We start from the raw sequence: 23,916 nt of genomic DNA on the forward strand, positions 1-23,916 counted from the left end.
GCCGATGTGCTTTCCGTTAGTTCGCGCACCGCGACTCCGAGCGAGAGCCGCCGCCGCGCATGCGTGGGAGGGGCGCCGTCGCCGGGGGGGCGCCGTCGCCGGGGTGAAGCCCGCAGCGCGCCTGCGCCGCCGGACGGGGGGAAGGGGGCGCGGCCGGGCGGCGCGTGCGCACTGGCGGCCGCCAGCGGCGGCGGGCGGCGCCGCGGTGACCGGGGCGGGGCCGCCGGGGCGGGGCGCGGATGGCGGCGGCGGCGCGCCATGTTGCGGTGGCTGGTCGCGGTGCTCAGTCACGCCTGTTTTGTCTCCAAGGGCGGCAGCATGTTCTACGCGGTGCGCCGGGGCCGGCGGACGGGCGTCTACCGCACGTGGTAAGGGCCTCGCCCGGCGCCGCCGCCGGGGCAGTGCGGGGAGCGGCAGCCGGGCCGGCCCCGGGCGCCGCTCACCCGCCGCCGCCTGTGTTGCAGGGCGGAGTGTCAGGAGCAGGTGAACAAGTTCCCCTCCGCCAGCTTCAAGAAATTCGCCACCGAGAAGGATGCCTGGGCCTTCGTTGGCGCCGGCCCCGCCGCGCAGCAGCCCGAGGCGGCAGGTAGCTCGTCCTCCCTTCGCCTCCCGCCTCGCCCCGCTGCGCTGCCGGTTACCGGGGGGGGGGCGGGGGGAGTGCTGCAACCTGGCGCACCCTGCCTGAGCTCCTACGGCTCTGTACGAGGTGAAGGACCCTCCCCGTGTGGCGTCTGTGTGAGCACTTAGCGCAGGTTATACCTGAAGGTGGATGGTGACTTCTGTTTAATGTCCCTTAAGCGCCTTATTAATGTCAAAGTGCAGTGGTGGCCCTAGGATCCTAAGAGAGCAATGGATGTGTGTGTGAAATAAAAACAGGCCTTTAGGCACCTGGAGAGTATTGCTTGTAGCATGTCTGTGCTTATTTAACGGCTGTCATGTATGTGTCTTAACTTAAATTTGACCTAGAGTTAAGAATGACTTGTATATACATGTGTGTTTTTCCTATAATATTTCTTGGGGGGGGGGGGGGGTCAAATTTAGCAGACTTAGATTACTAATAGGTGAGAAAAATGTTGTCCTTTAAAACGGTCATTTTGAATAAAATTTGGCTCTTACGTATAACTCAACTTTCTTTCTTTTTTTTTTTTTTTGTTCCTCTTCTTCTAAAGAGACACATGGTCCTTCAGCTGTAACACAAGAAAATGCTAGCCACAGAGAGGAAACAGAAACAGATGTTTTGTGTTGTAATAAATGCAAGAGGCCATATGAACAGTCTACAGCTGAAGAACATGATACAAAACGTGTAAAACATGATGAAACATATTTAGCGCCAACAGTCAGTGAAGATAAATTTTCATACATGGGTAAGCTCTTTTATTTCTGCGATTTTTTTTTTTGAATTCTTCATACTCTCATAATTAATGAGAGTAAATATTAAAGGACTTTTAGAGTGGTTTGATGAGACTAGAAGCACCAGTCCCAGTGTCACAGTGCTTCTTTTTAAAATTGAAATTTGAACCATCTTCACTTTCTTTTTTCAGTGTAATATTAATTGGTTTCAGTTGTATCAACATACAGGTTAATCTGGTTGTTATAGATGTGGTTTTATGTACACCTTTATTTAAATACCAGATCTTTAATTCAGATGTAGCTGGTAAGCTTAGTCTTGCCTGAAGAGGGTGGGAACTGTAGTGAGAATATGGAACTCCAGGCAGAGATGCTTTTTGAGGTTTGACTGCAATTTGGGAGCAGTGAGGGTATAAAGCTGTAGTCAAACTTCTGGTGTTGTGCTTTACTAATTTATATGTCTGCTCAGATAACACTTTGAAGGGCTCTCTGTGGAGGAGTGTTTTGGGGATTAATCTGCTTGCAGACTTTTTGCTTAAAGATGGGGCTGCATCTTTGAAGAACTACTTGAACTTCTTATTTTGATAATTCTTTTGTAGGTGACTTTGCGGTTGTTTATACAGATGGTTGCTGCTCAGGTAATGGGCGTAATAGGGCACGTGCTGGAATAGGTGTCTACTGGGGACCAGGCCACCCTTTGTAAGTAGCTGGATGGCTTATCTCTTTAAAAAAAGAGCAGTACACTCATGTTTTGTGTATGACTTACTCAAAAGGAGGCTGGTGGTGTATGAAACCCTGCTGTTAAGACTCTTCTTAGTACTATGAGAGTAATGAGTTACTGAGAACAACAGAGATCAGCTTCTCTAAGAAGTAAGAGTGTGGGGAAAATCCATTGGAAATAATATTTTTAGGAGATGAAGTTATAATCCAAGGGATGCAGAAAGTTTTAAAATAACCATAGACGCACACAGAAGACAATAAAGGTAACTGCCTATTGACAGTAGGTCCAGCTATGCTTGTCACGCTATCTAGATGTAGGTTATAACGAGAATCTCCATCCATCTTCCTTTATAAAAACGGTTAGCTCTTGTCTTTATTTTTCTAATGAGCAGTGATTGTACACTACTATAAACACTTTGAGCAACTGATGTACTATTTGTTCCATGATCGCAGAAATACCAGTGAAAGACTTCCTGGACGGCAGACTAATCAAAGAGCTGAAATACATGTAAGTAGTAAGCATCATAAAATGCTTCTGTGTGTGGAACAGAATAGTATACTCATGACTATTTCAACTCTAACCTTTAGAAACTAGTTACGGAGCTGTGAGGGAAGTATGCAGAACATTGGAGTTATGGCTTGAAACAAATACTTGTCTTCAGGTTTTATTGATCCTTAGTGAGTTTGAAAAGGGAGTAACTCACCTTGAGAAATTCTCAAATGTCATCAGGCCAATCATAAATATTTGCCTTGCATTAGGAAAGCCTGGTTCTCAAATCTGTACAGTATCCTCTGTGTTTATAAAGTATATGCCTCAGACTTTAGAGTGGGAGCTGTTTATTTGTGGTTAAAATGAGATTTCCCTGCCTTTTGTGATGGGATGAGAGTGTTGCCTTTCTTAGCTAAGGATGACAAACTACTGTGGGCTCTCTGGAGTAATCTCCTCTGTTGCTGTTGGTAACAGCAGATTTAATCTCACCTTTATCATCATAGTTCTGGTACTGCTGCTACCCTGCAGTGTATGTTTGGAGGTAAAATGGAGTGGGAAACTGGTCTGCTTTAAAAAGTGTGTATATATGTATGTATATATGGAGTTCCATTTAGTGAGGGACAGCCAAAGGTGCTGATGGTGTGTCAGGGCCAAACTTATCACTGGAGAGCTCTTCAGCTCTCCATCGAGACCTAACTTTCTCAGGCTTTTCTTAATACATTTCTTGGCAACAAAAAAGAAAAATCTTCGAGGTATGGCTAAACTTCTGGAACTGGGATGAATCCTTGCTCCTCGGAGTTATGGAGAAGATGGCTAAAACTTTCTGTGAAGTTGATAGACCCTTGGATAGTTAAACATTTGGGCAGAGAGCTGCTCCTGCACTCCAGAATTGAAGGATAGGACTTTTTTTCTTTGCTGATAAAACTTAAGTGGCTTCTTGTTTGTCTTATGCATGCAGATGACCACTTAACTTGGGGAACCTCTGCTCTAAAGCATGCTGGTACTCACTGATGGAGAGACTACAATAATGTTCTCTGTCGTTCTTGTGTATTAACATCAGGTATTTTGTTGGTATTTTAACTGTATATGTTCAAAATCTATTCTGAACTGTGATTCTATTGAAATATTCTTAAGGCAGCCTGCAAAGCAATAGAGCAAGCAAAGAGTCAAAACATCAAGAAACTAATTATCTACACTGATAGCAAGTTCACTATTAATGGTAAGTGAATGATTTTAGTTTTCCTGATTCTTAAAGTCACAGTGCACACAACTTCATTATGTAAAGGCCATAGAATGTTCTGGGAACTGGAGTGAGGAATGTAAGGAAGAGAATGAAAAACTTATTTCAGTACTTGTGACTGCTTGGGGAAAAACTTCCAAAATATTGCAGGGGTTACTTCACTGAATGAAATACAAGCAGAGACATAGTTATAGTAAAGAACGGCAGAAGCAACTAAAGCATTTTTGTAAGTAAGTCAGACTTTCAGTATGACAGATGGAGCCTACAAAAATGTTGTTCTTGTATGTTTTGCCAAGGATGACCAGGAGAGTACTCTAGTGCCATAGTGACCATATGTTTTTTTTCTTTGGTTTGGAGAGAATGTCTTAATATGCAAACCTGAAGTATACTAAAGTTTTTCTGCTTTTTACATCTAGAAGGCACTTCCAAGCTTTCAGGCTGCACTAGAAGACTATCCAGAGATAGTATGCACTCAGAGTGTGTGTTTAAGGTTTCACCTTCATCCAAAGATGTGGAAAACTTAATTTTATTTCCCAGAAATCCCTTATGATGCAGGCCATAAGACTTAATGTCTGAATAAAACTGCTTCTCCTTTCCCCTACAGCTGCAGATTTCATTTCTGTGATGCTTCTAAAGTGCCTAAGTATCTCTCTTTATATTTCACATTTTGACAAAGGGTATACCTATGTTAGTTGTTTTCAGGTCACTTTGGAGCATTTATGAGATTACTGTTAAACAAAGACTTAGTGGAGCTCTTGATCTGAAACTAAAATTTGCTTTTTCACACTTTAGTTGTGGAAAGGTGAGCATCTTAGGATTAAGTTCCTACACTTAAAAGTGCTAACATTGAATATAATTTTCTGTTTTATTACTTGTTGCTAACAAAATAACTGAATGACTTTATGTTAAAAATCTGTATATCTTTTCTCTTTCTCCAAACAAAAAGTCATTCTGCTGCCTAGAAGCTCCCTGATTTGTGAAAGTGGAGGAGTAGGAAGAAAATATAATTTTTCCTTTATTCAGGTGGCTCATGCTTAGGGGGAAAGCAAAATGTATTTTGAAACAATCTGATGTCACCTTAACTAGCAATACCCTGGAAAGCGCAGAAAGCTACTAAGTAGGGAAGAGTGATTTCTGGTCAAAGAAAGACTTGCTGGTGCTGTCATTTCCTGCTTGCTTCAAACTCTGCTAGCTCGTGTGTGTGTGGAAGAGGCTTTTTAATAAGGTTGCTAAATGGAAAGTACCAAGGGATTTATAAACTAGAAACAAGAGGACAGAGCACAGTAGAGGAAGGGACAGTAAATATTAAGAAACAGTTTCAAGGACTGTCTCGTAAATCTTCCAGATGAGTAGCTTATTTTCCCCAAAAGATTTGAGTATAGCATTTCCTGTAGGAGCAGGATGTGCGTTTTATTCTCTGCTGGAAACATCCTGAAACAGGGAGGAGTAAATGGAAGAGCCTCTACTCATGTAGAGCTCATGTTCAGGGCTGGGTGTCACATGCTCATCAGTGGAATCCAATTGCATAATTTGTGCCAAAATGCAAGTTGTCCAAAGCAGTATGGAGGAAAGAAGCATCTTTGCAGTTGTTTGCATTGTGGGAGAAAAGTCTATAGCATCTATTGTTCTGTGAAACTGGTGTTATGAAGGAGGAAAATTTGCCATGTTGGATAAAATTTCAGTTACCCTTTGGTATGAGGGAGGAAAATAAGAATCTTTGGGTGCAGTCTTTTACTTTATTTTTTGCTGGCAGTTTTCTCTTGCATTTTGGGTCTCTGAGGTGCAAGTTCCACTTCAGTTTAATCAAAGTTATTTTTTAAAGCAATTCCTCATCACTTTTACAAATAAAACAGAAAGAAGCTTGCTATTAAGTACAAGTGGTTGTGGTATGGTTTGTTTTTTGGGAGGTTTTGTATATAAGGTTGGTGAATGCACAGTTTGTTTGCTGTAGAAGCAGTAAAGGGTGTCTTACACTGTCCAGACCAGCAAAGGTATTTTTAAAAAACCTCCTCATTTAAGGAGTTTTATAGTAAATTTTTTGGACCAACAGTAGATGTCTGTCTGCCTTTTCCATGTGAAAAATCTTGATCCGTAGAAACAGGCTTATGTAGCCCTTTTCTGAAATGTTCTGTTAAGCATGCAGAAGTCATAGGACGGGTGGCCATCTGTTCTAACTGTATGTATGCAAGTGTCTCTTTAGCCACTCAGAGAGCTTTCAGATCTGTTTTAGGTTATTATACCATCAGGCAAATCATTAATTTCAGTTCACTGAAGTTCATGTGATAATGTTATGTGCAATGTATACCTAAAGTTGTCGTCTTTAAAATAAATGTCCGTAGAGGAAAAGATTGCCAGGTAGTTCAAGTAATGATGGAAAACAATCCTGAATGACAGTAGTAGAGAACCAGACAAGAAAATCCTTTACCTTTTATATCTTTGCCTGACACTTTGTACACAGTTACTGTCTTCATAGAGGAAGATTGTTCTTGCAAGGCTGTTCACTTTGTCTTGATTCTTGCTGGATTCTTCCACAGTGTTGTTATGGTAATACTCCCTTTGTGTAGGTATTACAAGTTGGGTTGACAACTGGAAAACAAATGGCTGGAGAACAAGTTCAGGAGGAAGTGTAATAAATAAAGAAGACTTCGAAAGACTTGATAATCTATCAAAAGGCATAGAGATTCAGTGGGTAAGCACCTCATTTATTATTCTTAATGACACCTTAAACACTCTTCTTTGTTATGGTAATACTTCGAAGATTTTAGAATTTTATAGAGCATAATATTGTTATACATCCTTAAATATGAAGAAGTTGCTTGTTTCATTCAAAGCAAGTAAGATTACTGCTTCAATATAAGCAAATCTCTTGGAACCACTATTTCATTATTAAAGCACTTGTTTATGTTTGCTTGCTGTCTTTTGTTACTTCTTAGAAAATGCCTGTAATAACTATTAATTTGTTTGAACTGTTCATAGGAGAAATTTCTGTTCCTGGAAATCTCAGTTTAAAACATGTTATCTTTTGCGTTGTAGCTCAAATTCTGGATTTGCATTTCAGAATTCTTTATATGCTGGTTCTTTAGTGCAGCTTAATCAAACGAATTCTTCCAACTGGGGAAAATTGGAGAGTATAACCTCAAATAAACTAATTCCAGTTTCTTGTACCATAATTGTGTGGGGTTTTTCTCCAATAAAAACAGGCATAGAAGGTATTAAAAATACCCAGTTTTAGTTTGCAATTGTTTAGCTCTTCAGTAAAGAACTAAAAACTTCTATGCCGATATTCCTGATAAAACATACTTTTTTTGTAACTTTTAATTTCAGCGCTAAATGTTGTAGGTGGATGTCTCCCCCCTTCCCCCCATTTGAATCTAGCCAAAGTGAAAGTAGTGAATCTAGAAGCAAATCTCTGTACCATTGACTTAATTAATAGTAATGATATATTTATTTGGCTTCTGCCTTTAGTCTGTGGAAAATGGGATGGGATAGATTTTTTTTAACTTGTACTTTTCCTGTGGCAAATCTATTGCAAATATTTTTGTGTATGTTGTTCTGGTTCTGGAGTTGGCCACCATATCTTAAAGGCTGACTTAATTTTATGTAGTTACTCCTATTATCTATTGAGTAGAAGAAATTGAAAAAATCTAAATCTAAGGCCAAAGTTCAGGTGCCGTTAGTGTATTTCATATAAAAAAAATTGACCACTCATTACATCTGAATCTCTTAAAATGGAGAAAGATACTTATTTTTCCAGGTGGAGCAGTACATTCAGGCACTTTACGGTAATGTGCTCCCTACAGTTCTTCCTCTGTACTCTAGAAAAGCTGCTGTCAGGGGGAAAAAAATATAGATGGAACACTGTCAACTTAAGGAAACAATCAAATGCACTAAGATAATGCTTGCATTAGCCTGAAGTGGGGTGGTGCTGCACTGTGTGTGTAGTGTCTGTGAGGGCCAGATGGTGAATGTCTATTTTGGGGTTTGTTGAAAATAGCCAGAAGTGTTACTGTTAGACATAGTATTAGATTATAGCATATAATGTTTAAAAAAAAAAAAAAAAGTCTTGGGCTGCTGTGGTAGTTTCCTTCATGTGAGATGTGTTTTCTTCCAGTTTGTGTCTTGGCATCTGTAGTCTCAAAAATGAGTTGCATATAAGCCACCTGTGAAACTGTAGGGCCAAATGGAAAACAAGCTAGCACTGTATACCTCATGTAGGTTATGTGTAAAATATAATGTATTAAATATCCTGAGAAGTGTGTTCAACATATGTTTGAATTTTTGTTGCCTATATGTAGATATCTGAGTAAAATTTTGGCTGTTGGCTTTTAACTAGTTCAGTTTATCTGGAAAGGTTTTTTTTTCCCCCCCCCCAGTATTGTGCTGCTGCACGTGCTTCCTTCTTGCAGCCAAAGACATTAATGGATATCTCCATGTTGGGTCACTGATCTCACAAGCACTTCATGCTCCTCTTCTCTCAGGTATTTCAAATGGCAAGCTTTGATTGAAGCTCACCCCATCCTGACAAGGATAAGTTTAGGGTTGAAAAAGTTTTTTTTTTCAGTTCCTAATCATTGAAAAAGGGATAGTTGAGACATTATCTGAAAATTGAGATACCCCCTTTCTGCATCCTGAGTGCTGTGCCCATCATGGCTACTGATGGCACAGAGGTCTCTGACTTTGTGGGAAAAGAATAAATTGGTTTAAGCAGTGAATGCAGAGGGTTTTTTCTCTCACCCTCTGAAAGTCGGACTCTGCTTTTGAGCTGGAGGGTCTAAGTCTCACTGCTGTTCTCTTAAAGGCTAGGTTAGGTGGTTCCTCGCCTAGCTCACCACTCCTCATGAAGTTCTTCACAATTTGGCAAGACAATTTCTTGAGTTCTAGGAAGGCTATGAGCATTACTGGGAAGGACACCTAAAGATTGAATCCAAGGAGATTACTGCTCTAAAGAGGTGCTACTATACAATGAATAGAAGTGTATTTTTTTCCTGTTTGCCTTGATTTCTTTTATGTATAACACTCCTATACTCTTATTTTAACAGATGCATATTCCTGGTCATGCTGGCTTCCGAGGAAATGAAGAAGCTGATAGACTAGCAAGAGAAGGAGCGGGTAAACAGAAGTTGTGACATATTGGGACTAGACTATTGCAGTCGGAGGAAAAGGACTAACGTCGCAACAACAGTTTGACCTGTTGTAATTGTTTCAGGGTGGAACTTTGACCTGTACTTCTGTGAGGCCTGAAACTTTAAACATATACCAACTTATGAGGAAAAAAGAAACGTTTTCTTTCTATAGTGTTTGTTTTAAAATTAAGTCAATATTTAGTTAATGGTATAAAGCGTTTGCTTTTTCTCCATCTTACTGAAGCACTGCTGTCAATGTTTTTTAGCTGTCTCATAGACTTTTGCATTCACCATATGTGAGACTTCTGATGAGATTATATTAAATTGTTATCCTGACTTAAGTGTTCTGTATTTCCCTCTTAGTGAAATAAATTAAATTTTTGTACAGAGGTATCTATTAACAGCGCAAAATAGCATGTGTGTGACGGCTGTATGTGTGAGCTGGGTTGGGGGGTGTCAGTGACCCAATAACTATTAATGTGTTCTGTCATTGTGGCAGTAGCAGTAATATATTTAGAAGCAGATTTGTAATATTCACATGTAGTTCACAGTATCAACAGTTATAGCATTTGTATATGTTTACATCGTGTGAACTGCTTTTACTGCAAATTGGCATGAACAAACTAAAAAGCCAGGACACAAGAAAACTGGAACAAACCTTTTTTTACTACTCTTCCTCAAGCTGCTTAAATTTCCAAACTCTTCTTTCTTGCTTCCTGTTTCCAATAACTCGGTTTTCTTCTGTACACTGGTTCTCATTCCATGTTTAATTCCCCTTCCCTATTGTCCCATTGTTTGTTTTATCTGAAATGGGAATAGGAGATGATCACCTTCTCCAGATCTGGATGTCTAGTGTTTGACTTAATTTTTCCATCAGTGATGGGATTAATGGAATGGCTACTGTGTGCTTGAATTACAGAGTAATTACTAATAGTTTTATTTTTCTATACATCTGATTGGTGATGGTAAACAAATTTGATATGTTACTTTTGTCAAATTTTTTGTAAGGCATTTAATACCATTGGCTAGTATGGCTAAAGCTAGAAGTTATTTAATTTTTTATTTTAATTAATAGGAAAGCTGAAGCTTGATTTCTTACTAGTTCTCTGTCCTTACATTCCTCTTGCCTCCTTGCTTGAGGCAAAGTACATCCTCTCTTGTGTGTTTAGAGCCATGTGAATTGTGATAGACCTAAGAAACTGGCTAGCTACTAATTAATAGGTGAGCATTTTTTTCCCCTTCTCCCATATAAAACTGCACTGTAAACTCATCCGGGGTGAGGTAGCACAGTGATTAGATTTTGACACTCTCCTATCTACATACTTTTTTTTTTTTTTTTTTTTTAAAAAAAAGAACTTTGACTTGAAGGAAAACAGCCAGTCATCTCTGATCAAATGTCTTGTCGAAGCAGAGTTTAAAAGCATGACAAACAGTGTACTGGAAAGGTGGCATCTATCTAGGTCTGTATTCTAGACAGCAGTGGCTTTGAAAAATGTGGTAGGTAATGATGGATAAATCATAACATCAGTTAAGTAACTTTACTGCCTGCAGTAATTTCTGAATGTGGAAACTGGGAATCTCTGAGAGGAAACACTCTCATGTTAGTTTAATGCAAATTTTCATCCTCATTCTGGACATTCAGAATAGAAGAAAGGTCAGAGGAGAGTTTTAGAATTAAGGATTAAGAGTGGTTAAAGGATGGAAAGCTAATGGTGTTTCTCAACAGGGCTGAACAGACACTTGAGAACCCAAAGAGTGGCAGCAGTTTGAGACATCCTTTATAGGGAATGAAAACTCTAGAGGCTGTTCCCATTTAACACATGTAGTTCTGGCTGGTTTATATGTGACTCTAAAACTAAATGTGAACTATATCAACATTAGACTAGCTTATATGTAATGTTACAGGAGTTGCAGTTAAGTTTTATTTGGAGTAGGTAACTAGTATTGCTTATAAAGATGATACATTAAAGTGATCTGGTAATATTTCTAAGAATCCAAGAAATATTGGTAAGACTAGACATTTCAGTTTTTAGGAAGAAGAGTGGGGAATGTTTGAGGAAGGTATGTTTCTTTTTTTAGGTGTGTTCTTCATCCTTTCATGGAGTTTAGCTGAATGTTGGCTTATCTACCATATAGAATTGTGGAACAGTTTAGGTTGGAGGGAGACCTCTGGAGGTCATCTAGTCCAATGGTCCTGCTCAAAGCAGGGTCAACTAGAGCAGTCAGGTTTTGAATATCTTCAAGGATGGAGACCAAACAACTTTTCTTAGCCAGTGTGACCGTGTTTTACTACTCTTCTTTCCTTTTATTTATTTTTTTTTTCCTCCTTATTGTGATGTTGCAGTGCAGGTCTTTTGAGACTGACTGGTAAATTCTAGTTTGCCCTAGCAGCAATGCTCAGACTGTCAATACTGATTTAAAGTTAGGCATGGTGTGTGCTCCAGCATGTGAGCCAAAATGGCTAGTGTCTATAAGAAGTCTCTTTTACTAGCAAATATTTCTGATGGAGTAGTGGACTGGAATAGAGGTGCCCTTTCATCATGGAAGGACCTTGTGGAAGTAGAGGCTGGGTCTAGGCACAGACATTTGTGATGGTAAACAAAGGTTGTTTTAGGAACCTGAGCTGGTGACATACAAGTTGCAGGGAGCAATCTTTGCATCAGTTGAGGAGACCGTAGGAGACTGTCATTGACTTACTACTGGGGAAGGCTCAGGTCACAGGAGACTGGAGGTGAGTGAATTAAACAGGCTTTGTGGAAAAGGTGAAGGGATACCCAGTGTGTTTCAGGGAGCATGGAACTGTCTGCCAGCAGGTTAAGACAGAAGGGGAGAAATCGGACTCTCAAGGAAGGCTCCAGATGAGAGTTAAAATGACGTTCTTTTAGAATGAGGCTAAAATGCTGTGGCTGCAGTGCGACTGCTGTGATGTGAGATCGGTTGCACAGAAAGTGTGGTGTTTGTATCCTGAATCCACCCAGTCCTCAAAGTAGCTTTCTGAAAAGGGGGAAACAGTCATAAAAAACTGAAACTCAGGTTAGAACAGTTAGGGAACTATTATTTTCAACCCTTATTTAGGACTACCACTGTCTAAAAGTTATTTAGAGGTTATGCCAGATGCGTAACTTCCAGATAACAAATTCTCAAATGATTCTCAAAAAATGATTCTTGAAGAAGGCTGTCAATACGTTATGGCTCACGGTGTCTGCGTAGCTGCTGACAGTGGTTTTGGAGGACAGTTTTTTCAGGGACAGCTCCTGTGAAGACTGTAGTAAACTGCAGGTGCTTCAGGAGGTGGCCAGTCTTCCTGCTGCCTCTGTAAGTACACTGTTCACCTTCCCCCTATGTATGCCTAAAACTATTCCTGAAGAGAAGCAGCAGGTTTGAACTTTTAATGGTGATGATTTTAATCAGCAGAAACATAACAACAGTGTTTCACTAAGGTATTGTGGGAATGAGAGCATGCTGGAGAGCCTGCTTCCAATACAGTTTACAGTTGTTCTTGCTAGAAGGATTAATACACCTACACAACACAAAAGGCATCTTGTTTACTCCGTTTCCTAAATGAAGGGCAAGGTATCTCTCAGGAAAAACAAAGTGGGGGTTCTTAATCTGCTCAGCCCTTAGGTATGATAGTAAAGATGCCAAGAAAAACTACTTATTTATTTATTTATTTTAAGCATGTTTGCCTCTGGGCTCTTTTCTTTCTGTGTGTTTTCTTTTTAAACATGCCCCAAGCCTAAACCTAAGTTTAAAAACTACTCCTGCTGCCTCTGTATGGCGCCTGCAGCCCTGCCGTTGGGACGCTCTGCGGCGCCCGCCTGCCCCGGTGCCGGCCTGCCCCGGCGCCCACGGGGCGGGACGGGGCCGGCGCTGAGGCCGAGGCCGAGGCCGGGGCCGCCCTGCACCGGCAGCGCCATGGTGGAGGCCTGGTACATGGACGAGTCCCCGGAAGACCAGCGCGCGCCGCACCGCCTGCAGCCCAACCGCGCCGTCGCCTTGGAGCAGCTGCGCCAGCTCGGCGTCTGCTACCGCAAAGTAAGCGGCGCCGCCGCGGGGGGCGGCGGGGGGACGCGGAGAGGCGGGCCCGGCGGCTTGGCCGGCCGCTTCGCGGGGCCCCGGCCACGCTGCGGCCCAGCCAGGCGGCCGCCGGGCCTCGGCGCGCCCCGGGGGCAGGGGGTGAAGCCCCTGCCGTCCGCAGCGCCGCGGTCCCGAGCCGCCCTGCCCCTGCGCCCGCCTCCCCGCGCCGCGGGCCCGCGCTGCCCCGCCGCCCTCCTCCTCGCGGCCCGGAGACCGTGTTGGGCCGCTACGCGCTTCTGCTGTGACGGTTGTTTATAAAAGCGCACTTCCCCCCTAAATTTTACCTGTGTGTTGCTTGACAAACACGCGCACGCGCCGCTGCGCGTCTGCCGCGTTGCCGGCGTTGGCCGGGTGCCGCGGGCCCGGCCGACCTCCGCTGTCGTCCGCCCCGGTGAGACGGGGCTGCAGGCGCCTGGGGAAGGCAGGCCTGGGCCTCAGTGCAGCTGGGATTGCCAGTGTTGGTGAAGATTAAAAAAAAACTACCAGTGCTTTTAAAAACAACTGAAAAGTGAAAATTATACTCAAAAGGGGAATCATGCTGTATCATGCCGAGTGGGTTTTAATTCTAACTGACGGCAGAGATGTTTCTCTGGCCGTAACCTCCCCCCTCCACATTTTCCTGGCGTCCCCAGAAATGGCGCGGGGACAACAGAGGACCTTTAGGCCTACTGTGAGGCAAAGGAAATGTCTGGGAGGGTTTTGATTATGATTTTGAATTTAGAGATGCTGAATGACATCAGTGGAGACAAATGAAAAATTCTCAGCGGGTTTATGTGTGTGACACAATTAGCAGGCAGCCCTGATCGCTCTTCCACAGGGTTTCCTAAAGCAAAACACAGGCCTAGTTACACTGTGTTGTATTTTTGCATTTATGAGTGTCCTTTTAAGGGTGGTTCAGACGTAAGAGCTGCTTGATGGAGAATTTCTGGCACAGGCTCCTAATCAAACTGTAAAATGCATTCATTAAGAACTATTGATTTCTTTCCCCTGCAATCATTATGTCCTGCGCTTGCTGGAGCATAGCAAAACTGATACTAGAGAATCTTTAAGGTATCTTTAAGAGTATCTTTAGGGGACTGTGACATGTATTGATGGTGAGACAAGTCTTGGAAGTATGTTATTTTCTATTGTAAGGTAAGGGCATATTGTAAGGGTTAATAAACAAATGAAACTCTTATGCAAGATAGGTAACCGAACCTTAGATAACCTTTCATTTTTCTGTGTTATTAGCATCTCTTCCACCTTCAGGGTTGTGGCACCGTAAGTAGTGAGCAAAGAAAATTACTTATATCCAAAACAATTTAATGAAGTTCTGAAATAACCAGTGAAGACCCCAGAGTTGTCACCTCTTAATTTAATCTTATTTATTGCTGTCATGCTGCTGCTGTTTTCCATACCACAATAAATTTGTGTTCTTGGAAGCACGTTATGCCAAATGAAAAAGCAGTGGTGAAAGTAACTGGTACAAATCACATGTGTTTCTGCTAGCATTTCTGAACTAAAGAAACTGGGATGCAGCAGCAACAGGAAGGACTTCCAGAGGATTTCCTTATGAGGAGTACAGGATATAGTTAAATCTAATGAATCTGGCTCTTGAATGATAAACAGACTGTAGGAGCAGTGCATAGAGGCAAGGTTAATTTTCTTCAACAGTAAGTCCTTCTGGGGAGTCCATGCTGATTTTGAAAGGTCAGGTTTTTATCATTCTTGATTTTCTCTTTAGACTACATGATAACCAGAGAGCAACTCTGCTGGATTTGTTAGTATCTGGTATATCATTTGACATATGGTATTTATGCACTAATGCGCTGAACTTTCTGACTTGGAAGCTAGTGGTACATGGCCTGTATACCTATAGGGAGCCAACTTAACTACCCATTCAAGTCCTTTGCCTCTCCTTTGACACTCTTCGTAGCTTAGGCTTTTCTACATTAGTGTCTTGAATTGTCTTAAACACTGAATGCATTTTTTTTTCTGCCTATTCTTTAGCTGGATGCTGATAACTATGAGGCTGATCCATGTCTGAAAGAGATTCGGAAAGCAGAAAATTATTCTTGGATGGATATAATAACTATACAAAAAGACAAGCTTCCAAATTATGAAGAAAAGGTATGCAAGTCACTGCTTTTGGATGAGGATTTGAGCTCTGAAGTCAACCACTAGAGTGTGCAGCCAGCTTCTTACATGTATACATAGACCCTGCTCTTCAGAGATGAGATTATTTCCATGTTTAAAATACATCCTGTACTGATGTCCTTACCTTTCAAAAGGCAGTTTTCCTATTATTTTTAAAATAGGAGAAGATAGGCCTTTTGCTTTCATAGATTGCCTTCAAAGATTTTTAGGATAGTTTCCGTAACTGTGTGTCATGTTGAAACTAAGATAGCTGCAAACAGAACCCTGCAAATCCTGACCTATCCTCTGAGAGCCTCATCTGGGTGAAGGTAGGCTGTTGCCAGCTGGGGGCTCTGAAGGCTGAAAAATCCATGAACTGAAGAACACCTTAGAGTCTGACTGCTTGCAAAATGCATCTTTTAAAATGTGTGTTAACATCGTGGCGTATGAGGGACACATTCCTTTAGCAAGAAGTTTTTTTTTGACTTGGGAAGTTGATATCCTGTCTGTTTCAAAACAGAAGAATATGAATGCTCTCAGGTTCTCAGATAAGTGTTCCAGAAGGAACTTTCTCCTCCCTGTCTCAGGATGTCAGTATGCAAGTCTAACTTGAATACAGTAACTTAGGGGATTAGCAGTGGTATTTCACCATATTTTCATTAAATATTTGTCCATTTATCTTTTTTTTTTTTGCAATCTCATTGTATTATACTGGTTTAAAGTTTTTGATAAGGTGAATTAGATGGGAACTCAGGTTGCCTGGATGGCCTCTACCTGATATGAAGATGAGTCGTCTTTGGCAAGGCATATGGACTTTTGTTCATTTTGCCATGCTGAATCAGTAAGGGTTGAGAAGTACGTCTCAGGGATGCCTGAACTAGTGTGGCTAAACAGCATCCGGACCTAAGCAGATGATACTGTGCACATTGCACTGTTCTGTGTGGACTTACTGGCTCAGATCTCTGCTAGTTTAACCTTTAAAGCATGTTTTGTTCTGTGCTGTAAAATGTTCGAAGAATTGTTCATTCCAGGAGAGAGAGTGTTGCTGCTGCTGTCTAGGAAGAAAGAGCCTGGAGTTGGGACTCTGGCCTTAGTATGTTGATGATTGATATGTGCATGATATACTATTTATGTAATGCAATAGGTGGGCCATGTTTGGCAATAATTACTTTTTTATTATAGAAAATGAGGTATGCTAGCTTGCAGAGCTAGTTCAACCTTCAACAAGTGTAAAAAAGAGCAATAATCTTTTCCTCTATCTTATTTTTGCATTTCAGGAAAAAAGGGCACAGAACTCAACTTCAGGGACTAAATTCCGTGGCGGGAAACTTTGCCCTCTCCTCTCTCAAATGGGTTAGAGCATTACTGTGTCTCAGGGAGTAGTTATGTGCAGCGATATCTTCTGTTTGTCAGTGATATCTTCCAAGGAAGTACAGCAATATGGTTAGAAGTGTCCTGAGACTGGGTCTGATCTCAGGTCTGATCAGAGAATGATCTGACCAGACTGGCCACTTTAACTATGTTAACATCCATTAGTTAAATGATTATGCAGTTACTGTTTAAAAGCCTCTGTTTTTGTCTGCTTTGCCAAATGTTTCCACTAGATTCCTTTGCAGTTTTTTATGTCTTCAGCAATTTCAAGAGTCATTTACTATCTCTAGATAAAAACATTTTATGAAGAACATTTGCACCTAGACGATGAAATTCGCTACATCTTAGATGGATCTGGCTATTTTGATGTTCGAGACAAGGATGACAAGTGGATCCGGATTTTCATGGAGAAAGGAGACATGATAACCCTGCCTGCTGGCATATATCACCGATTTACACTGGATGAGAATGTATGTTATTATAGATTACAGTAAGTTTTGATGACAAATATATGTGAATACGTTTCATATTAGTAACTGCGTGCCATGAGACTTGCAGTTCGTTAGCAAACTGTATTAAATATGAAAAAGGAATATGAAAAATACTAAATAATTCATAGCATCTGAACCTTTCATCTCTAGGTCAGAAATCTAGCTTCAGCTCATCAGCTGTAACTGCAGGTCATTGCCACGTGATATCTGTAGCGTATCTGATGTGAAAGTGGTGTGCCAAGCCCTGCAGCTGTCCCTCACACAGTTGCCACTACTTTTCATCGAGGTGTGGAGATGGATCCTTCTGTGTTGCCTTGTTGATTATCTCTTGTGGGTATAAACAGAGCATATCTGTGTGCAACAGTGGCATTTTTCATGAGCACTAACCACCTTCAGGGAAAGAATGATTTAAGGGTCCAGAACTGCTGCTTGCACCTAGGAGATGCGAGGCTGAATGTTGCTGTCACAGTAAGTGACCTGCTTTAGGAGGGTATTTTTGGCCATGAGATTGTGAGATTGCACACGTAGTCGTGGTCTGTGTGCCTGTGTTTGTAATCTCAGTCTCAGCCCTGGAAAGTGGGGGGAATTTGTACTGATGCCTCTTTGTGTAGCAAAACCCCATCTCTGGCATAGCCTTGTATGCGGTATAATATTGAATCAGCTGCCTGAGTGGCAGATACTGTGTATGTAGGAAAGGAAAGCCCAACTTTTAATGTCTGCAATTAGATATTCACAGTGCATTAGCTACAGTTGCTAATTTTTAAGGCTTTTTCTTCATGTGGACAAAATAGAAGGGGATATGGGTCGAGAGTTGGGTATGGGTATGGGTATAGATTGAGACCTCAACAAGATGTCTTAAATGTCCTTTTCAGGGACTTTAGTCCAGAAATGCTATCTTCAAGTTCCCACTTAAGTTCTTTATGTACTTCTAGACCCTTCAATTAAGTTCTTTAGGTGCCTAACTTTATTCTTGACATTGCAGAGCACCTAGATGCAAGATAAACACTTAGTAGTGTTTACAAAACAGGTGGGGCCTAAACTTGCAGTGTAGTTAACAGAAGAGGTGAAGAGAGTTCCCTATAACTCAGTATTTAGAGCACTTCTCCAGGATGTAGAGTTCCCTTCTCTGCTTCCACAGCTGCACTTTCTGACCTGATTAGCTGGCAGTAGGGGCTCTTACTTCTTCCTTTTGAAGTCTGAAGACTTATCAGTTTCCGCAGCATTATTTGTTGGCTGGTTTATGCATTTCCCATTCAGCTTTTATGGCTCCCATTCTGAGGCTTCTGATACTCCTCAAGCATTGTGTAGCAACCTTGGGTGTTGTGAATGTCATTGTATAACTAAGCAACTAGGAGTTAGATTCCACATTGCTCAGTGGATTGTGGATTTAGTGCAAAAGGCTATTTTTTTGCTTTCTTTGAAACAGAAGCACCCTCCTTGCCCAGCCAGGAGGCACTAGGGTTTGCAATGCAGTACAGCACTGCTTAGTTGCAACATGTCCCACTGCAGCAGCTGGGAGCTGGAAAGCAGCATGGTGGTACAATTCTCTGAAACGTGTGAAGCTGTCAGTCCATCTTGAAATGCTTTTGAAAATTGCTACAGAAGTGCAAATGAAACTGTTAACTTCAGAATTAAGATCCTGTAGAAAGGAGCTCTTACATTACTTGTGACTTCTTGTTCTTTGACAGAATTACGTGAAGGCAATGAGGCTATTTGTTGGAGAACCAGTCTGGACAGCATACAACCGGCCAGCTGATCATTTTCCTGCTCGGAAACAATATATGAAGTTTTTGACTGAAAAAGCACAGTAATGGTCTCTAAAACCTGATAGGTGAAGCAGCCTGAAGCTCTATCGGAATAAATGTAAATGGTGGTTTTTCACTGTTTACAGTTGCATATACTCTTAGAATCACAGAATCATAGAAAAATTTAGGTTGAGAGATCAGCTGGAGATCATCTAGTCCAATCAACTGCTCAATGTAGGGGCAACTTCAAAGTTCGATCAGGTTCCTCAAGGCCTTGTCTAGTTGAGTTTTGAAAATCTGCAGTGGTGGAGATTTCACAGTTTCTCTGGGCACCCATTTCAGTGCTTAACCACTGTCATGGGCAAGAATTTTTTCTTCATGCCTAATGTGAACTCCCTTGTTGCAACTTGTTGTTGTTGCCTCTCGCCTGTTCATTGAACGTCTGAGAAGAGGCTGGCTCTGTGTTCTCTACAATCCTTTCCTCTAGTGGAACACTGCAATTAGGTCCCCTCTTACCCTTCTATTCCGCAGGCTAGACAAATCAGTATCCTTACTTGGACTATCTCCAGTCCAGCTAATGCAAATGTTAAACATTATTGGCCCTAGTTTTGATCGATGAAGAACACTGCTCATAATCAGATTACAGTTAGACTTGAACCACTGACTAATTTGAGCCCGATGGTCCAGCAGTTTTTCACCACCTTGCAGTCTGTCTCCAATCTGGCTACAAGACTGCTATGGGAGTCTGTGTCGAAACCCTTGCTGAAGTCAAGGTAAATGACATTCACTGTTTCCCCTCCTCCACAGAGCCAGTTGTTTCTTTCTAGGTGGCAGTCACGATGGTCAGGCACAATTTGCCTTCAGTAAATTGGTGCTGGCTGTTCGTAGTCACCTTCTTGTATTTCACATGCCTGGAATGGCTTCTATGAAAATTTGCTTCATAATTTTCCTGGTGACTAAAGTGAGGCTGACCAGCCTGTAGTTCCTCCTTCTCACCCTTTTTGAAGATGGATGTAACATTTGCCTTTTTCCAGTTACTAAGATTTCTCCTCATCTCTATGACATTTCAAAGATGATAGCAACCTTGCAGTTACATTAGCCGGTTGCATTTACACTTGCTCAAGAATCCATTTTCTAACCTTTTTTTTCTTGATATTTTTGGCAGGTAAAATTGGGAGAGGTGGGCTACATTAATATTCCTTCTGTTCTGAATCCATGCTAATGAAGTATGTAGGATTTTGTTTTTAATTAAAGAAAATAAACCCTCCTTCATTTTTGTCTAAAAATGTTCACAAGATAAATTTGCATAATCAGCATTTTAGTATGCAGCTTCCCTAGTTCTGCCCTGGTATGCAGAACTGTGATTTTCTTGCAGTAAAATGTAGAAATTTGCTTTTTTGAGTTATTAATAAAATTACTTTGTCTTAGATGTGTGTGGTTTTTTTTCTTGTCCTAAGATTAAGGACATGTTCAACAACAGTGTTGCTATAATTGTTAATCAACTTTTGTTCTTTGTTCCGCTACTGGCTTGTTCCGTGACACTGGACAAATCATTTACTGCGTGCCTCAGTTTCTTTAGCTGTAAAATGGAGATAAGTAGACTTAAATTTGCTTGTTCAGTTGAGGTTTTCAGTAGATGTTTTGCAGTTACACAGTATGTGCTGCCCCTTAGTAATGGACACAGGAGTGATGTTTTGGACTATGAATTTGCCTTTTACAATAACAAAGTATGTAAGCAGGGCTGATAGTCACTTGCTCCAACTTTTAACTGGTGATGAGAACACAGATTCTCCGCTGACTATAGCTTATGTGGCAATTTAAGCTGTATGCAATTAATACCAATTCCTATTTTACAGCTTTCAAAATGAACATGAATCTAGAAAAAAGTTGAAATTTGAGCTAATGGAAATCTTTCTAAGGTAGCGGAGGGATTAAGCTGATTGTACTTGCCCACTGTTCCTCTGCTATGGGTGGAAGAATATCCTGTCTTCAGCAGGAGGCAGTATTTTCATTATTTTGTGGCAGCATTATTTACAATGGTTTGTAAATGTTTTAATTCTTTAAAAGTGTTTCTGAAGACAGATTTGCTGTTTCAAAGTGAAATTGTGCTAGCTTTTAAGATAAGAGTTGGAAATGGTGAGTAAAAAAGGTACATATTTCCTGCCTTACTGTCTTAGGTTGCAAGATACATGAAAACAGAGCTAGATACCTGACTGCTTACTCTGCTAGTGCATGGCTCAATTTGTGGAGGTAGGGTGCAGGCACAAGCCAAGCCTGCAAAATGCAAGCCCACACAGAGCTCACTTCTGCCTGTATTAGCTCTTGTGCAGTGGTTAATAAGCCTGGATGAAAATCAGTGTTATAATCAGTGTTATTAGCACATAGCAAATATGAAACCTAACCATAGTCACACACACTTCATCAGGCAGGCTTGCGTGGATGCTATGCTGTGTCTCCATCTGCCTCGCTGGGTCAGAGGTTTGTGTGCTGCCCTCCGCCCCCGTGGTAGAGGCACTTGAGTATCCTTTCGTCTTTTGCACAGCTCCCACACACATGGGGCATCCTGTTCCCAGTATGAACTTCTGGGATTTTTCAAAGACAAGCTGCAGGAATAAATGATAGTTACTGCTGCAGCAAGATTTATTTTTTGACTTATATGCCCCCCAAAATTGTATTTCAGAATGGAAAGTAAAATGGCTGCTTTCTCTTAGTGCTGGTATTAGTCCCTGATATCCAGTCTAATTTATCTTCTCTCTGCTTTTATTTTCCTTTTTAACAGAAGTTGACAGGAGACTGGTCATTTCTCCTAGTTCTCCTATGGGCCCTTCTGTTTTGATTCGCTCTTTCTTGCTCTCTCTGCAAAAAAGAGCAGTGGAAGTAGTGAAGTGAGATCTTAAGAACTCCATTTACAGCACAGTCATCCCATGATAGACTGGGGGAGCTACTAGACAGAGAGACTGGTAATGCAGTCTGCTCAGGAGAGATTTACAGTTTGGAGGCAATGATGAGGGGATAAATAGTAAAGGAGCTCCCCATAGCAATTGCTTTCAACAATGTGACCTCGGAAACAAAACTGAACCGCCTTGTTTTGTTGTCTCGGTGGAGGAATATATACACCTGGCACAGCACCCATCTCTTGGCTGTCAAGAATAACGCATGATAACACTGCTGCAGATCGTTCATCATTTTCATAGCACAATGCATTCTGCTGCTGTGAGGTGGCAGTGGCTGTGGGGGTCTCACTATGAGCACTCTTAAATACATGCCCTTTACGGCTTGGGTGTCTTTGAAAGGTTGAAAGCTTTGCTCTTGGGAAGTATTTTTGTCAGCTGGGGGAAAAGGCAATTTGGGGCCCATACACCAATTCTACAGCTGTGAAGAGATTACATGGGAGATTACAGAAGAAACAGCTGGACAGAAAAACCATTAATATTAATAGTAAACACTTATTCTGGAGAGTGAAGGGGAAGGAGCTAGAACATACAGTTCTTTCAGATGAAAAATGCAGTTTATTTTCACAGCCATTTTTTTGCAGGTTTTTTTGGTTTTCCACAGCTCTAAAAGTGAGAAGTGAAATCGGTGCTTTTTTTGTCCAAAAACATGAGCCTGTTTTACTGCAGCTAGTGGAGAATCTTGGTGCATTGATGTCGTATTAAAATTTATGTAAGTAGTACCAGCAATACTATGTTGGCAGCATTAACTCAGACAGGGGGAATACTTCACCCTCCAGAATTAGATTAAAAAAAAAAAAAAGGTAGGTGAAGTGGTGTTGAACTGTGAGGTTTGAAGATAGATAGCTCAGAGGAGGCTATGGATGATCAGTGGGCTTTTCATAAAGTTAGGTGCGCAAACAGAGGGCTGACAAAATCAATGACCCAGCTGTCCTTTTTTTTTATGTGCCCTGGCGCAAGTATTATTGCTGGAGGGTTCACTCAGGGAAGCTGGATATTTTAACACTAAGCTGTTCCACAGCCAGTAAATAGAACTAATAACATCTACATCAGGTACCTAGTCCTGTGTATGCTGGGTGTAAGTGCCTGTAAGTGGGATCTGGGACCCACTGAAAGGAAATGCTGATGGAAAGGAGTGTCTCACCCTCAGGTGCAGAGAGACACCTCCTTCCACTGCTGCAATTAGGCAGAGGGGTTTAACCACGGGCCTCCTATAGATGTCTGGTACATCCTGAGTTCCATTGTTTGCTCTGTGACATTGGAAATTTTAGGAGCATAAGAATTAAGCAATCAATCAGACCTATACACCTTGCTCAGCAAGTCCAGCCCTCTCCAAGACCTGGCTCTGGAGCAATAAATACTTGTTCAGAATATCTATCCCCCATGACTCTGCTTCCAAGCACTCCTCAATACCATATAGCTGCTGTTCTCCAGCGCTAGAGGGGAGCCATGTTGCGGTTGTGCTCTGTGCTCATCCTCTCCTCCCAGTGTGCTGTCTGTCATGCTAATTTAGGTCTCTTGAACACCAGGGTGTTGCCAAATGGCTGGCCAGTGGCTAACCTGGCAGGGCTCTGCAATCTCAGTGAGGGTTTTTAAGCCCTTCTGTAAGCCAAATATTTTTGATCTGCAGTTCACAATTTGGATAGTGACAATATTCTATTTCTGATTTTGCATGAAGACTGTTTTCCCATGCTTCCCTATGCTTCACTCTAGAGAAAGAATAATTCCAAGCTCCTGTAAGATCAGAGAGGCGGACCCTTTGCAAGGAGACCAACTGTGCTGCAAGAGTTGCTGAGCTGCGAGGACTCCAACCCAGACCTCAGAGCAGCCATACTCAAGCTGTGAGGGAAATAGTACCTGTCTGAAAAAATGATGCCAAGTGTAGGAAAATACAGTCTTTTTTGGTTCAGGTGAATGGACAGTGAGGCTAGCAGCAACCTATAGCTTCTGCATTTATTTTCTTACGCGGTCATGCTTAGAGTCTTCATCCACACTCCTCATTCTTTCCTCCCCACTTGATTATTTATTTACCTCTGATGTATAGTCCAGCGTGAATGTCTATATGATACATTACAACACAGCACTGAGAGACTGTGCTAGTTTTAAACAAGTGCTGAGGTACTGCTGTGGCACATTGCTCAGGGATACTGGAGCTCACCGGGCCTTGTTCACAAAGGCTGCCCTTAGCCTATGGAGGCTAACCTCCTACAGCCCAGGGGCAGAGAAGCTGCCTAATGAGTGGCAGA

General features: G+C 41.7%; 2 protein-coding genes across 4 annotated transcripts; both read left to right on the forward strand.

The window, feature by feature from the left end:
• Positions 1-182: 182 nt before the first annotated feature.
• On the forward strand, positions 183-9,310 carry RNASEH1 (ribonuclease H1). 3 transcript variants are annotated; one of them, XM_064508494.1, is made up of 8 exons: positions 190-368; positions 465-706; positions 1,170-1,364; positions 1,947-2,046; positions 2,521-2,575; positions 3,692-3,776; positions 6,362-6,486; positions 8,837-9,310. In XM_064508494.1, exons 1-8 carry the CDS (start codon positions 259-261, stop codon positions 8,921-8,923), a joined length of 999 nt encoding a protein of 332 aa, XP_064364564.1. In that variant the 5' UTR covers positions 190-258; the 3' UTR covers positions 8,924-9,310. The 3 variants fall into 3 exon arrangements, with proteins under 3 accessions (XP_064364566.1, XP_064364564.1, XP_064364565.1); XM_064508495.1 differs by having other exon boundaries at positions 193-368; positions 465-586; XM_064508496.1 differs by lacking the exons at positions 6,362-6,486; positions 8,837-9,310 and having other exon boundaries at positions 183-368; positions 3,516-3,748.
• Positions 9,311-12,743: 3,433 nt separating this feature from the next.
• On the forward strand, positions 12,744-20,146 carry ADI1 (acireductone dioxygenase 1). The gene is made up of 4 exons (XM_064508497.1): positions 12,744-12,955; positions 14,987-15,106; positions 16,774-16,953; positions 18,663-20,146. Exons 1-4 carry the CDS (start codon positions 12,836-12,838, stop codon positions 18,783-18,785), a joined length of 543 nt encoding a protein of 180 aa, XP_064364567.1. The 5' UTR covers positions 12,744-12,835; the 3' UTR covers positions 18,786-20,146.
• The last annotated feature ends 3,770 nt before the right edge of the window (positions 20,147-23,916 follow it).

Source organism: Dromaius novaehollandiae, chromosome 3 (assembly GCF_036370855.1).
Source record: "Dromaius novaehollandiae isolate bDroNov1 chromosome 3, bDroNov1.hap1, whole genome shotgun sequence".
In the NCBI taxonomy this organism is placed as follows: domain Eukaryota; kingdom Metazoa; phylum Chordata; class Aves; order Casuariiformes; family Dromaiidae; genus Dromaius; species Dromaius novaehollandiae.

Bases quoted from the DNA above. Each gene is read 5' to 3' on its own strand.
- RNASEH1 (XM_064508494.1), top strand. From the start codon at position 259: ATGTTGCGGTGGCTGGTCGCGGTGCTCAGTCACGCCTGTTTTGTCTCC. The intron at 707-1,169 runs GTGAAGGACCCT...CTTCTTCTAAAG, and splicing joins CTCCTACGGCTCTGTACGAG to AGACACATGGTCCTTCAGCT. The intron at 2,047-2,520 runs GTAAGTAGCTGG...CCATGATCGCAG, and splicing joins TGGGGACCAGGCCACCCTTT to AAATACCAGTGAAAGACTTC.
- ADI1 (XM_064508497.1), top strand. From the start codon at position 12,836: ATGGTGGAGGCCTGGTACATGGACGAGTCCCCGGAAGACCAGCGCGCG. The intron at 12,956-14,986 runs GTAAGCGGCGCC...CCTATTCTTTAG, and splicing joins TCGGCGTCTGCTACCGCAAA to CTGGATGCTGATAACTATGA. The intron at 15,107-16,773 runs GTATGCAAGTCA...TACTATCTCTAG, and splicing joins TTCCAAATTATGAAGAAAAG to ATAAAAACATTTTATGAAGA.